The 14,216-nt window shown below is 37.6% G+C and overlaps 1 protein-coding gene across 1 annotated transcript in view; it reads right to left on the bottom strand.

Moving 5' to 3' along the window:
* The window catches only part of Reln (reelin), a 323,527-nt gene that overhangs the window by 108,109 nt on the left and 201,202 nt on the right, over window positions 1–14,216 (bottom strand). The window contains exons 20-22 of the mRNA XM_013034723.1: window positions 10,968–11,160; window positions 9,682–9,794; window positions 1,001–1,138 (exon numbers count right to left, since the gene is read on the bottom strand). Of these exons, the coding sequence (XP_012890177.1) occupies window positions 1,001–1,138; window positions 9,682–9,794; window positions 10,968–11,160 (444 nt within the window). The remainder of the gene's footprint in view (window positions 1–1,000; window positions 1,139–9,681; window positions 9,795–10,967; window positions 11,161–14,216) is intronic.

Here is a 14,216-nt window from a genome sequence, read left to right as displayed (position 1 = left end):
TTCACTAGATTTTCCTGCATAGCATAAATGGGGTGTGTGATGTGAGTACTGATGGCTGTCAATTTTTACAATCCTCCACGTGGATAGAATGTATTCTTAAAAGATACGATGCTAACCCAGTAAAATCTAGACAAAGTACTATTGAAGGATGTGGGTATGTTTGTATACATGTGAGTGGAGGAGATAAGACACAGTGGGACTTTCCTGTAGCTTTCAAAAAAGTCACATAAAAATGCTTGATTAACCAGTATATAACACAGGTGCTGTAGCTTTTCTTTCTGATTAAATTATATCTGCTAAGAATATTTAAGTATGCCAGTGTGTTCTTCTCTCATCTTCATTAGTAGTAAGTATTCTCTCTCCATGTCTACAACCAGGTTCAGGTGAAATAGCACAGAAGACTGTGCAATTGTGTTTGGCACATACTTTAAGACTGTCAGGGGTACAAAAAGGAAACAATAGAAGGCTTCTTAATAAACTGAACTTTCCACCTAGGAGGCTTCATTTTTCAGTTTAGATTTCAAGGGTCAGAATATATACTTTCAGCCAGCATTTTGGCTTGTATAGAATTCTAGGCACCTGGGAAGCAAAGATCAAGAGAATAGTGACTTGGAGCCAGCTTAGGCAAAATGTTAATGAGACCCTCCATCTCATTCAATACACCAGCCATGGTAATAAGTGCCTATAGTCCTAGCTACAAAGGAGGTGATCAGTGGGAGGATCATGGTCTAGGGTCCATGGCCCCTGGAAGAAAGTATATGTAAGACCGCATCTGAAAAAATAACTAAAAGCAAAAAAGGGCTAAGGATATGGCTTAAGTAGTAGCGCATCTGCCTAGCAAGCACAATACTCTTATTTTCTTAATGTAATAGTATTTGTTAACAACTAAAACAAGAAAAGCAGGAGATGCATTTTCTCTTGGCTACTTGATGATGTGTGTATGTACACATTGACTTAAGCTGAAAGGTTGGGAATGGATCACAGTCTCTGGACCACATACCTGCACATGCCATGGTCACATGACCCATGTCCACTGCACATGTTGGGGCACTGCTGCCCAATATAAATGCTGTCTAATGCCCACTCGTCCTGGGCTGTATAATAGCTCTGACTCCAGCGGAAGCGGGTGGCACTTGACCTAGGAGCAAGAAGAGTAATAAAATCAACAAGTGATGCCACAGAGAGGTCAGAGTTCAGCAGCTGTCAGATAACTTTCTACTAACACCTACTGTTTCCCTTACCTTAGTTTCCTTTTAATCATGGTGCAACTCAACAATTCTCTCAAGAAAGTTAAGAAGAGATATGCCTATACTGGATACACTTCAATCCTAATTCACTTGCAACACCATAAAATTTTTAGTGGTTGCTCAGATGTGATTAGAAAAAGAAAAGTGAAAAAGAGTATTAAAAAATAAAAGGTATGTATGAAGCTGAGCACATCTTCCACAGGTGAAAATGTCAAATGTTTAACCTGAAGTAATACAACTTCTTAGAACAACACATCAGTATTTATTGGAAGACTTTCAATTAATCTGGATTAAAAATCATAAATTTTGTTTGAGGGTATTATATTGGCATTAAGGGCAGACTGTTCTATAAGGAGTAAAAACATCTGAATGCCAAGTTCTGCTTATTTCTGAAACACTAACCTACTTGTTTCATGGATTTGGCTAGTAATTAAGTACAGATGAAAAGTTAATCAGTCCCTTACATATCAAAAAAGACTTCACTGAAACCATATATAAAGTCTTATAGGAGAAGACTTTTTAGGGCAATGTCAAGAAGGTTTCTTGTTTCTGATGACTTTATAATAGTCTTCTAAATTATAGCACTGGCAAAACTAAACTAAACTAAAATTATAGCATATTTTCTTCTGTGAGAATTTTCAGGAAACTGTGATGAGTTGTTTTTGGTCAGTGTGCTAATTTAAAAGCTGTTTTTTTTTTAATTCACAGATTATCATGGGTGCCTTATTCCACTCATTAATCCATCCCTAAGCACACTAACTTCAGACACAGTTGGTTTTAATGACTGTGAATGATACATTAAAGTCTTCATGTATCCATTTAATATATTAAGTACTCCCTAAGTACACAACAGTTAAAATCCAGAGTAAGCTTTTTTTTTTTTTTGGCCAGGGCGAGGCTGGGGTAGGGGGAGGGGAGAGAAGATTGGTTTTGGGGCTTGAACTCTGGGCTTGGGCACTATCTCCCAGCTCTTCAGCTCAAGGCTAGTGCTCTGCTGCTTGAGCCACAGTGCCACTTCCGGTTTTCTAGAGTTGTTTTGGAGATAAGAGTCTCATGGAGTTTCCTGTCTGGGCTGGCTTTGAACTGTGATCCTCAGATCTCAGCCTCCCGAGTAGCTAGGATTACAGGCATGAGCCATGGGTGCCTGGCACATTTTCATTCTTGATAGAATAATTGGAAGGCTCTTCAGGTAACCTTCAAGATACAAAGGTTTCCATGCCTATCACCATTTATCATGGGACATACACAATGGGATAGATGCATCTCTATGATAATAGGGGTATGTTTGTAATTAAACAGCATCACAATTTTCATAGCCTCATTAAGAATGATTTTTAGAAATGCCTACTGTGAGCTGGGCAGCTGTGGCTCATGCCCATAATCCTATCTACTCAGGAGGCAAAAAGAAAAGTCCACGAGACTCTTACCTTAACCATCTGAAAACCAGACATTCATACACTGAGGCCAAAGGAGGATATGCATAGGAGTGGTTGACAAAGGCTCAACAGCTATGTGCATATGATCATAAAATAATATTCTATGAAATGAACTCCAAGAAACAGAAACAAGATACATTTTTTAGTTGCCACCACTGTTTTTGTTTTCTTTTCTTTTGTGTTTGTTTGTTTGTATTTGGAAGGGTAAGGGAGGGCACAGTAAAAGTGAAACAAGAATGAACAAATATAACAGTGATAGTCACTAGACACTATGAGGAAAAATGAACTGTATATCTTGTGGGTGGGGATGAGAGGAAAAAACCATGAGAAAGTGACAGAAGGAGAGACATGGTTCAAAAAGAACTGTACTCATCACTCATTACCTGTAATCCCTCTGTTATTAACTCTAAAATAACAATTTTTTTAAAAAAGAAAGAAAAAAAACAAGAAGCAGTGCTGTGGTTCAAAGGAATGGACTGCTAGCCTTGAGTAAAAGAGCTCAGGGACTGCCCCACATGCCCTGAGTTCAAGCCCTATTATCAACTAAAACAAAGAAAAAAAAGAAAAAGAAAAGCCTACTATGAAAGTAGATACACTATCTTAGCCTAGAACTCTGCAGAACTGAAGTAAATAAAACTGGACTTGAGTCATGACCAAAGCCACAGGTTGACTGTCTCCTCTGGAGATAGTGATAACTTTTAAAATTTTTTTTATTTTATTGAAAAGATGCTGTACAGAGGGGTTACAGTTACACGAGTAAGGCAGTGAGTACATCACTTGTCGATCATTGTTACCCCTTCCCTTGTTGTTTGTTTCGATAGTTTGTTTATATTGGAACAACAGAAAATTATTTTTTAAAAAGAGTGTGTTAAAAAAAGAGTTTTTGAATGAGAAGTACAAGTTGTCATGTCGAAAACGAACTTTACAACTTTGGTGGGGAGGGGGAGAATGGGGTGGGGGGGCAGGGGGAGGCTGGGAAGGGATGTGAAGGGTAAACAAAGGAGGAGGCTGCAATGCTTGATAAGAAATGTACTCATTATCTTGTCCATGCAATTGTAACCCCTCTGTACAGTATGTTCACAATAAAAAATAAAAAATAAAAAAAGAGTTTTTGAAGCCCAAGATAAGGATTCAAGTGTTTTTTCTTTTTTGCGATTTTTTCTAACATTATAAGATGGTTTCTTTGTTGCTTTGTATGTCCCTCCCCCAAGGTATAACCCTTGTTTTCACTGTATCTGATGTTGGTATAATTTGTGGAGGGGAAAGGAAAAAACAAATTGTTTAAATAGGGATACAGGTGGACTCATTGCAACAATGAGATGTACAAGACATTATGTCGAAAATGAACTTTACAACTTTGGCGGGGGTGGGGGGGTGAGGGTGGGGAGCAGGGGGGTGGGGGGGGGAAGATGGGAAGGGATGGGAAGGGGAAGCAAAGGAGGAGGCAACAATGCTTGATAAGAAATGTACTCATTATTTTGCCCATGTAATTGTAACCCCTCTGTACAGTATTTTCACAATAATAAAAAAAAAAGAGTTTATGAGTACTAAACAGGTCAGGAAATGTCAGACGGATTCTGACATTCTGAGGAATCCTAGTCATTCTGAGGAATGACTAGGAGTCAGGGGACAAGGCCTGCGTGAGCCTGGGTTTGCAAGTTACCATTTGTGTGACCCTTAGTAACTGATAAAAGCCTTCACATATTCTAGTTCCTTGCTTCTTAAACCAAGAATTTAGGCAAAATGAATTTCTCCAATTACCTCTAGCTCTTAAATACTCCTCTGGACTAAGGAGGTACTGTTTTCTTTACCATTACACTAGATGCCTTTGCAAAGCCTATCAGATACATTATTTTGAGGTTTTGTTACTTACTTGAAATATTAAAATGGGTTGAGAGGGTACAGAAATCTTAGAATTTCAGTTCACTACTGCTTTCAATAGTCACATGCAAACACATTCTAAATTAATTTTCTAGGTAAAAGAGTCCTTAACCTACATCTTGTAAATTCAGTTTAAAAAATCTCCTTAAGATAAAAAGCTTGAAGTGGACTATGTCATTTTAAATGCAACCCACAGTTTAATGTGCTGATGTTGACAAAAAGGTTGACTACTGGCTTCATTTTTTAGTAAGGAAAAAAAGTGTGAGCAATTCCCCAGCTGGGCACACACAGAAAGACAAGGTGTGATCTCACTGATTTATAACTGCATCATTGCTATATATCACCCTCAATACAAATAATTTGCCATTTCTCTCTTTTAACTAAGAAATCATAGAAAGATCTTGTACACTTTGGCTTGAGTCTGAAAGTCAAACTACTGCTGTGTGGGTCATGAAAGAAAGTTGACTTGTATCTAAAATCTAAACTCTATGGCTTCCCCAAAGCAACAAAAGTTGAGTCTATTTGATTTTTCCCCCTATATAAACTCTAACACTGAAATAAAATGACATCAAGTCATCTCTTGATAGTTAGGTAACTTGAAGACTCAAAGTAAATGAAGGCTGACTAAATTCTATTTTCTACTTTTACAGTTCCTATAATTACATTTACCCAATTATTCTGAAACTTCAGTCATTAGGTGTTGATTTGTTTATGAAGTCAGGGACTGACAGCTGTTTCGGTCTCATTAGGCCTTGTTCTTATGTAAATGTCTTTCATAAGAACAAAATTAATTTTCATTGGGTAACAAATGTTCAGTTCATATATAATATAATTTCTTTGAGCAGGTGTATACATTAGATATTTCTACTCTAAAGTTATCTAGCTAACAGATCTTTGATAATGCAAGGCCCACATTTGCATTTATGCATTTAATTTATATTTGCATACATTTGAATCAAAACAGTAAAACAAAGATTTGGCTAAAGAGGCGCGATTTCTTCAAACTAAACCTCACTCTGATTTCTCAATGGAATGCTATTTGAGAAAGTTTGAACCAAACACAATAAACAAAGTTACCAAGAACGCTAAGCACAGTAGATGCATTTAGCAGAGCCTTTGCACATTACAGATTAAAAAACAATAACACTTGAAAAAATGTAGCAATAATGTTTAGTTTAATGTTTCAGTGAGAGGAAATGCTAAAAAATAAGTGTCCTACTGAGTTGTTTGTTTCAAAAAATACTTTTCCTTTTTATCAGGGCTTTGAAGGAATTCTGGAAAAGAAGAACCAAATTATTTCATGTGCCATTAACCACATGTAAATATAGTAGTTTTTCCATTTACAAAATAAGGTATTCTATAATAAAACTTTAACTGATTGAGGTACTTTGAATTAAAATTCAAGTTAATTTCCTAACATTCAATAAGCATGCTTACTATATGAAATGCACTGTGTTGATCCTGCATTTTGAGGGCCAATTTATTTCCTTCATAAGAATTCATGAGAATTAACCTATCCTGGCTATGTGAAAACCTGCAACTCAGTGATGCTATTCTTTTTAGATAAGAAATCACAGTGCAACATACAATCTGAATGTAGGATAACCTGCAAAGGTTTAAATCAGGCAATACTTTTTCAATGCTATCTAAACTACAATAAATAATAATGGTTCATAATGTTTCAGGGAAGGACAAGCTATCCACAGAATACCCTATCACTAATCACTATTATCCTACTTCCCAGCAGTGAATGAAATCAACAATTTTTAAAAGAGAAATGTGCTTAATTGTGAAATAATGAAAAAAGAAAACTCTTAGTGGCTCTGTGCCTACAATGACCTGTAGCTCCTATGACCTACACTTCAGTAGTTTAATATATCATTTCAATTAAACTCTTATTAACATATTCTCGTGTCACTGAAACAAAATAAAAGTCTTGATTTTATTCCCAGCAGTAGACATAAAAATGTAGACTGCAAGAGAGAAAAAGAACTTATTGTTTGGTGCATTAATACAGTATGTCAGAAATGGCTCACAGTTGGACATGAAAATCTGCAGAAACTAAATTTCAAGTATTTTATTTCAACTGGTGTATAATGATGTATCCTTAAAAATAATCAAGGAGGTATTCTTATATAATGCAGTAATTCAATCTTCAACTAAAGGTATAAAGGTAACACTGATAGTTATCTACCCAACTGTTGTACAGAGCCCAACTTTTATATAAAATGTTCTGAGATGGGTTTATTTGAGAATTCTTTACAGAAACAACACTGAATGACAGATATCACAGGAAAAACCCACAATATTTGTTTCTTTCTATGCTTTTATTTCTGAATAAATCACAGAATCTTAGACTTCCAGAGTTGAGGAACCTTTAAGGTAACTAAATTAAATTTCTTGCCATTGTGGTTAATATATGTCTTCATATTCTAGTCATACTAGTTGAGATAGTAAAAATTAAAAGTGATAGTGGTATCCAAAATGTCATCTCTAGCCGGGTGCTGGTGGCTCACGCCTGTAGTCCTAGCTACTCAGGAGGCTGAGATCTGAGGATCACGGTTCAAAACCAGCCCATGCAGGAAACTCTGTGAGACTCTTATCTTCAAAAAACTGCCAGAAAACTGGAAGTGGCACTGTAGCTCAAGTGGTAGAGCACTAGCCTTGAGGTGAAGAGCTGAGGGACAGTGCTCAGGTCCAGAGTTCTAGCCCCATGACTGCCAAAAAACAAAACAAACAAACAAACAAAAAGAACAAAAATAACCCCCAAAACAAAAAACAAAAAAACCCAACAAAACTTCCCATGCTGCTGGATTGGAAGGATCAACATCGTGAAAATTGCAATACTTCCAAAGTCTCTCTACAAATTCAATGCAATACCCATCAATATCATTCTTCAAGGAAATAGAAGAGGCATACAAAAATTCATATGGAACAATAAAAGACCCCGAATAGCAAAAACGATCCTTAACAGAAAGAACTGTGCTGGAGGAATATCAATACCAAATTTCAAACTCTACTACAAAGCCATAATAATCAAAACAGCTTGGTACTGGCACAAGAATAGACCTCAGGACCAATGGACTAGAATTGAAAACCCAGAAATGAGCCCACAGACCTATAGCCATCTAATCTTCGATAAGGGAGCTAAAAAATAGAATGGAAGAAAGACAGCCTCTTCAGTAAATGGTGCTGGCAAAATTGGTTAATCACCTGTAGAAAACTAAAGCTGGATCCTTATATATCACCCTGCAGCAGAATCAACTCCAAAGGGATCAAAGACCTCAGAGTCAAAGCAGAAGCCCTGAAAACATTACAGGATGGAATAGGAGAAACCCTAAGTCTCCTTGGCACAGGCTGAAATTTTCTTTTTTTTGTGTGTGGGGGGTCCGGTTGTGGGGCCTGAACTCTGGGCCTGGGCGCTGTCCCTCAGCTCTTCAGCTCAAAGCTAGCGCTCTACCACTTGAGCCACAGCGCCACTTCTGGCTTTTTTCTTTTTGCTTATGTGGTGCTGAGGAATTGAACCCAGGGCCTCATGCATGCAAGGCAAGTGCTCTACCACCAAGCTACCTTCCCAGCCCATGAAATTTTCTTAATAGAGACCCAGAAACACAACAAATGAAAGAAAGGTTGGACAAATGGGATTTTATGAAGCTGCAGAGTTTCTGTATGGCAAAGGACATAGCTAGCTAGCAAGATCAATAGAAAGCCGGTGGATTAGAAGATCTTCACTAGCCACACAATGGAAAAGGGTCTCATATCTAAAATATACCTGGAACTCAAAAAATTAAATCCCCCAACAACAAATCCTCAAAGAAACAACTGCCCAATATAAGTGGGCTAAAGACTTACTCTGAAGAGGAAAGAAGGATAACTAATCGACACATGAAGAAATGCTCAACCTCTCTAGCCATAAAAGAAATGCAAATCAAGACAACATTGAGATACCACCTCACCCCAGTTAGAATGGCTATAATCAAGAACTCTAATAACAACAGATGCTGGAGGGGATGTGGACAGAAGGGAACCCTATCACTTTGCAATGTAGTATGTGGGTTCCTCAAAAGACGGCACATAGAGCTCCCCTATGACCCAGCAATCCCACTTTTGGGCATTTACCCAAATGATCACAAACAAGACCACACTAAAGCTACTAGCACAACTGTGTTTATTGCAGCATTATTTACCATAGGTAAGATATGGAACCAACCCAGATGCCCCTCAGTTGATGAATGGATCAAGAAAATGTGGTATATATACACAATGGAATTCTCTGCCTCCATCAGAAAGAATGATATTGCCCAGACTTAGAAAAAAATATATTAAGTGAAATTAGCCAGGCCAAAGAAACATAGGTCCTGTGGTTTCCCTTATTTGCAATAACTAATATGTATCTGAGACAAGCAGAAAAGATAAGATGATAAGATGATGTTAAGCGAAATGAACCCCAAAATAAGGGCTCAAATGGTGTTTCTTTCTTGCTATTGTTTCTAACATATTTATAAGATGATTTTTTTGTTGTTTGTATGTCCCTCCTCAACGATATAACCCCTGTTTTCACTGTAGTTGATGTTGGTATAATTTGAAGAGGGGAAGGGATAAAACAGATTGCTTAAATAGGGATACAGGTGGACTCATTGCAACAGTGAGATGTACAAGACTTTATGTCAAAAATCGAACTTTACAACTTTGGTGGGTGAGGGGGGATGGGAGGGCATGGAGACAAAGGAGGAGGCAACAATGCTTGATAAGAAATGTACTCATGGATGTGAGGGCGATCTGGCTGCGACATCTGTCACCCCATTGATCACCAGGGTTGATTTGGCTGATCTGGCTGGCTAGGTGGGTGTCCCCTTCCTCCCTCACCACTCCATGTGCGTCCCTCCCGAAGCTGCGCGCTCAGTCAAAGAGGACGACCATCCCCGATAGAGGAGGACCGGTCTTCGGTCAAGGGTATACGAGTAGCTGCGCTCCCCTGCTAGATCCTCCAAACAAGCTCTCAAGAAATGTACTCATTACCTTGCTCAGGTAATTGTAACCCCTCTGTATGGTATTTTCACATAAAAAATTAATTAAACAAAACCACCAACAAAAAAACCCCAAATGTCATTTCTTACCAGGTTTTCTGGGGAAGAAGTACTATGACTCTCCTCCACTGTGTGAACTCACTTGCATGGTAAATACTTGCTGATGTAAATTCCTGACAACTCGGCATACTTGGAAGGCATTCCTGAAAGAGAGGCAGGCAAAAAAAAAAAAAAATCAAACGCAACTTCTATTTTTTCCCCTAAGTAAATACTTTTACTTACTTATCACAAACGCAAAAGCCCTTAGGGAATCTAATGTCACGGTCTTAACTATTGGTAGCATAGATGGAATCCATGGGTTTTTTTTCCTTTTGTGAAGTAAAATATTTTGGAAACAATTATAAATGTAATGACATAAGGGAATTAAATATTTCCCCATTCTTACATCTATAAACAGAAATAAATTAGAAATATTTTTGTGGAAATACAGGATTTGAATTCAAAGCTTTACCCATTCTAGGCAACCATACCTCTAGCCCTATTAGCTCTGACCATTTTTGAAATAGAATTTTGCTTTTTGCCTAGGTTGGTTTGGACAGCACTCTTCCCATTAATGTTCCCTACCATTGGGTAGGATGATGGGCCTAGACAACCATGCCCAACCTTTTTGGGGGTGTTGGTGAACTTATTTGCCTGGGATGCTCTCAAACCATGGACTTTCCAGTCTCAGCATTCCATGTAGCTGGGGTTACAAGTATCCATGATACCATGCTTGGTTAGGATTCCTTTTTTTTTTATCCTATTTTGTTGTTCACATTTGGTATTTCCTTATGGTATTTATAAATTTATGATAATACCAGATTACATATATATACATATATATATATATATAAATTGTATTCTAAGAAATTGGATCTATCCATCATCTATCTATCCATCTACCTATCTATTTATCTCTCTCTACCAATATATACATATAATATATGTATGTATATATTTGTTTCTAACGTTAAAAGCCTGTTGTTTATAGTCTATGTACTCATAAGAAGAGTTAGAGAAAGGGCAAAAGAAGAAATAGTACAGGGTAAAAAGAGACAGTTTATAGAGGAAGAAGACTAGAGGAAATCATATTCCAAAGATCATCTCCAGACTTGTAGCTCTTCCCATTGCCTTTTATATTTCTTGTTACTCTTTAGTATCTTTTCTAGTTTGGCTTCCTTATCCACAGCTAAGTTCATGTCAATTCTGTGTTAAATGACATGGTTCCTTTTCAACTAAATCTAAACTTTTAGAATTGTGATTCTTTTAGAATTTAAAATTCTTCTGTGTCAAAAGGAAGAAGTTACCAGTCATAGCTTTTGTGACAATATACTCACTTCTTGGACAAGATGCCAGGTTAGGCCATGATTGGTTGAGTACTCCAGTTTCACCTGGTTGTCCATGTGTGGAGTATATTTCTGGCCACACCCCATTACCAGGCTGAATTGAATCATATAGGATGCTCCAATTTGCATGGACTGTGTTTCCACATAGCGCATGCTAGAGGCAAGTTTAGAATCTCCTGTAAAACTGAAAGAGTCAAAGTGGAAATCAGAAAAGTACTACCATGCTTGAGTCTTAATTACGTTTTTAAGCTAAGATTTTGCAGTTGAACAATTGACTACAGTAATAGAGGAATTCCAATTTCTGCTTTCTTAAAATGTTCAGTAAAAAGTAGGAAAATATATTCAATACTGCTGCTCATGCAAATTCAGCTAGGAAGCAGTAAATGTCCTAAATTTTTTCATCATAGTTAATAATTGTGTCTGTCATTTGTTGAGTCTCTGCAAAGTCTGGTTTCTGTGCCTACTTTTCCTTTGCTCCATCTTGATGTAGTAGGAATAACTTTCTTTTACACAGATGAGGAAATAGAAGAAATGGTACTCAATAGAAATATACTTTGCCTTACTCCAAAGCCCTTATCCAATATAAAATCTCTTTGAATTTTTGTCACTCTAAGACTGAGAGAGGAAAAATATTGACATTTGAAATAAACATTGATTATGGTTAATTTACAAATCACCATCACAATAATACTGTGTATGTTAAAGATATAAAACCATGATTGCTGTTATATTTTAGAGTACAGACCATGTGTTATAAAAATATCAAGCTCTCGAATGCAATTTTTAGCATCATTGGTAGAATAAAAGAAATCAAACTGTAGTAGTAAGCCATACAGATGCAAACTTATCTATATAATTTCCATGATCTTTCAAGTAGACAAAAACAGCTTTTTTTCCCCCTGCTAGAACTAAGTGCTTCTTTTAACTTTGAGGATTAAATGCTCTTTCTACTACTTTTTAAAGAGAAAGGTAATTAGAAACAACCACCCAGTCTTCATTTGAGTTGTTTTTTGCTGTAGAGATGAGCCAGGTCTTCTGGGAATCTGGAGGGAATCTGGAGAAACCCCATAGGATGACACCGCATGGAAGCTGAAGGGTTCCAGGTGACACAGCCACTATAACTTTCTCACTTTGGGCCACCTATGATATTTTCCATCTCAACATTTCAGATTTCAGATTATTTTCACCACCAGCTTCTTGCAAATTCCTCCCTCCTGAGATGGCTTAGTGTTCTCCTAATTCTTACAGAAACAAAAGTAAATGCTGTGTGTTACATCACCCGCACCTAACCTTTGTGGAGAAGGTAAGCATGAAATTAGAGGAAAAGTAGAAGCGCACAGATTTGATAAAAGTGCATGCACTCTCTGAGATAGTTGGATGAAAGATTCTAAAGGAGCCAAGACTTCAAGAAAACAAAATAACAAGTATAGAAAATAACAAGATAAGTAAGCAAAATGAGGGTGTTAAACGTTAACAAAATTGTTGTTTATTACTCATATCTATCCACTGGTTGAGTAAGAGCCCTGAGCTACTTGATATTTCCTATTATGGAAAGATCATTCTGGATATGACAATCTATCTGCCTGCTATGGCCTCTTTCTCCCAAGTCACCTTTTCCATGATTGGTCCAGTGGTGGCCATGTGTCCACCAAGATGATATAAGTGAAAGATGTCAGGCAGACTTACTCATTTGGCTTTTACCATGACTTTTTACTGTACAAGACACTATGTTGAAAATGAACTTTACAGCTTCATTGGGAGAGGTGGAGAGGGAAGGGATGGTAGAGAAAAAACAAAGGAGGGGGTAACAATGCTCTATAGGAAATGTAGTCATTACCTAACTCATGTAACTATAACCCCTTTGTACAGTATCTTTACAATAAAATACATATTAAAATATGTTTACAAAAAAGAGAGAAGGATGGAATTGGCTGCCACACCCTATTTGCCTGTTGCTTCTGCTGCTGCCTGTCTTCCTTCCTCCCTAGCAGGGCAGCACTCATCTGGTGGCAAAAAAGGGATGAGCATGTGGATGATGACCTTTCTGTTGAGATGGTGGAGCAGAAAGCAAGAGCGAGCCAGGGTCTCTGATGGCTTCATTAAGGTGCTCATGAGTCCTGGGCTGTCTATTCTAGGACTGCTTGTTATAAATGACAAATACGCCTCTTCACTTTTGTTTATTGCTATGGTTGGTCTTTTCTTGGTTTTGTTTGTAACTTAGAATTGAATGTATTTCTCACTGGAACACCTGTCATATTTCACAGTACCAAATGATATCCTGATGCTTTAAACGCAAACAAAATAACAGAAGAAAGGCACAGATGTCCATGCTTTTAACTCTAGCACTAGTCCACTTGCATTTTTTCTGATTTATTCAAAACCAGCTGAAAGCGAGTGATATTAGATTTGTTTCCCTCCCAAGGTGGGAGCTTGAGGCAGCTGGGGTTTGGAGGCAGAGGATTTCATGGGTTACAACCATTTAATTCACTTTTCTTTGCGTGTGTCAAGAGTTGCTTTCTAAAGGCAGAAATGAATCTGTATTTCCTCTGTTACAACCATAGAACTGGAAAAGAAGAGCCCTCGTCAGCACTTTGGTGAGAAACTGTAGACACAGAACTCATAAACAGCTAAAAAGCTTAATTTTATTATTCATGTTGACTTGCAAGAGTGCCTCAAAGAATAAGAAACAATTAAAAAAAATCTTGCTGCATCTAATTGCAAGATTTAGTGAGCAAATGGGGGTTGTCTCTTTCTCCACTAGGACATGATTACTTCTCATGTCACTTTTGCTCCTAAGAAGGCTGGTAGGCTCGCCATAGTAACACTTGTCAAAAAGAAAACACTATAATGTAACTTGAATCTCCATAGTTCAATAGTCATTTCATATAATCTCTCCTTTATCTTCCAGCCCCCTTGTTTTATCTCATGTGTCCCAGAGGATCTTTTTTCCAGACCAGATTGGAAGTCTTTTCACAGGGACTCCTTACATTTATTCACCCCAGCATACTCTAAAGATGCAGAACGATGACTGCATCTCTCAGAGGCACACTGTGCTGGACACAGTGATTTTCCAATAGCTGGATTCTCTCAGCTGACCTCTGATTCAAGGGTGGTTGGAACATCATCAGGAATCCTTAATACTGTTACAGAGAAGGAAACTGAGTGGCAGAGTTTTTGGTCCTAGGTTTACACAGTTGCTGAAAAGCTAGCAGATGTAGAATGGCTTCTGTGTCCTACTTT

This window comes from Dipodomys ordii, unplaced genomic scaffold, assembly GCF_000151885.1.
Source record: "Dipodomys ordii isolate 6190 unplaced genomic scaffold, Dord_2.0 Scaffold195, whole genome shotgun sequence".
Lineage (NCBI taxonomy): Eukaryota > Metazoa > Chordata > Mammalia > Rodentia > Heteromyidae > Dipodomys > Dipodomys ordii.
Note: the sequence above shows the minus strand (reverse complement) of the source record. Positions and strands in the feature narration are given on the sequence as shown.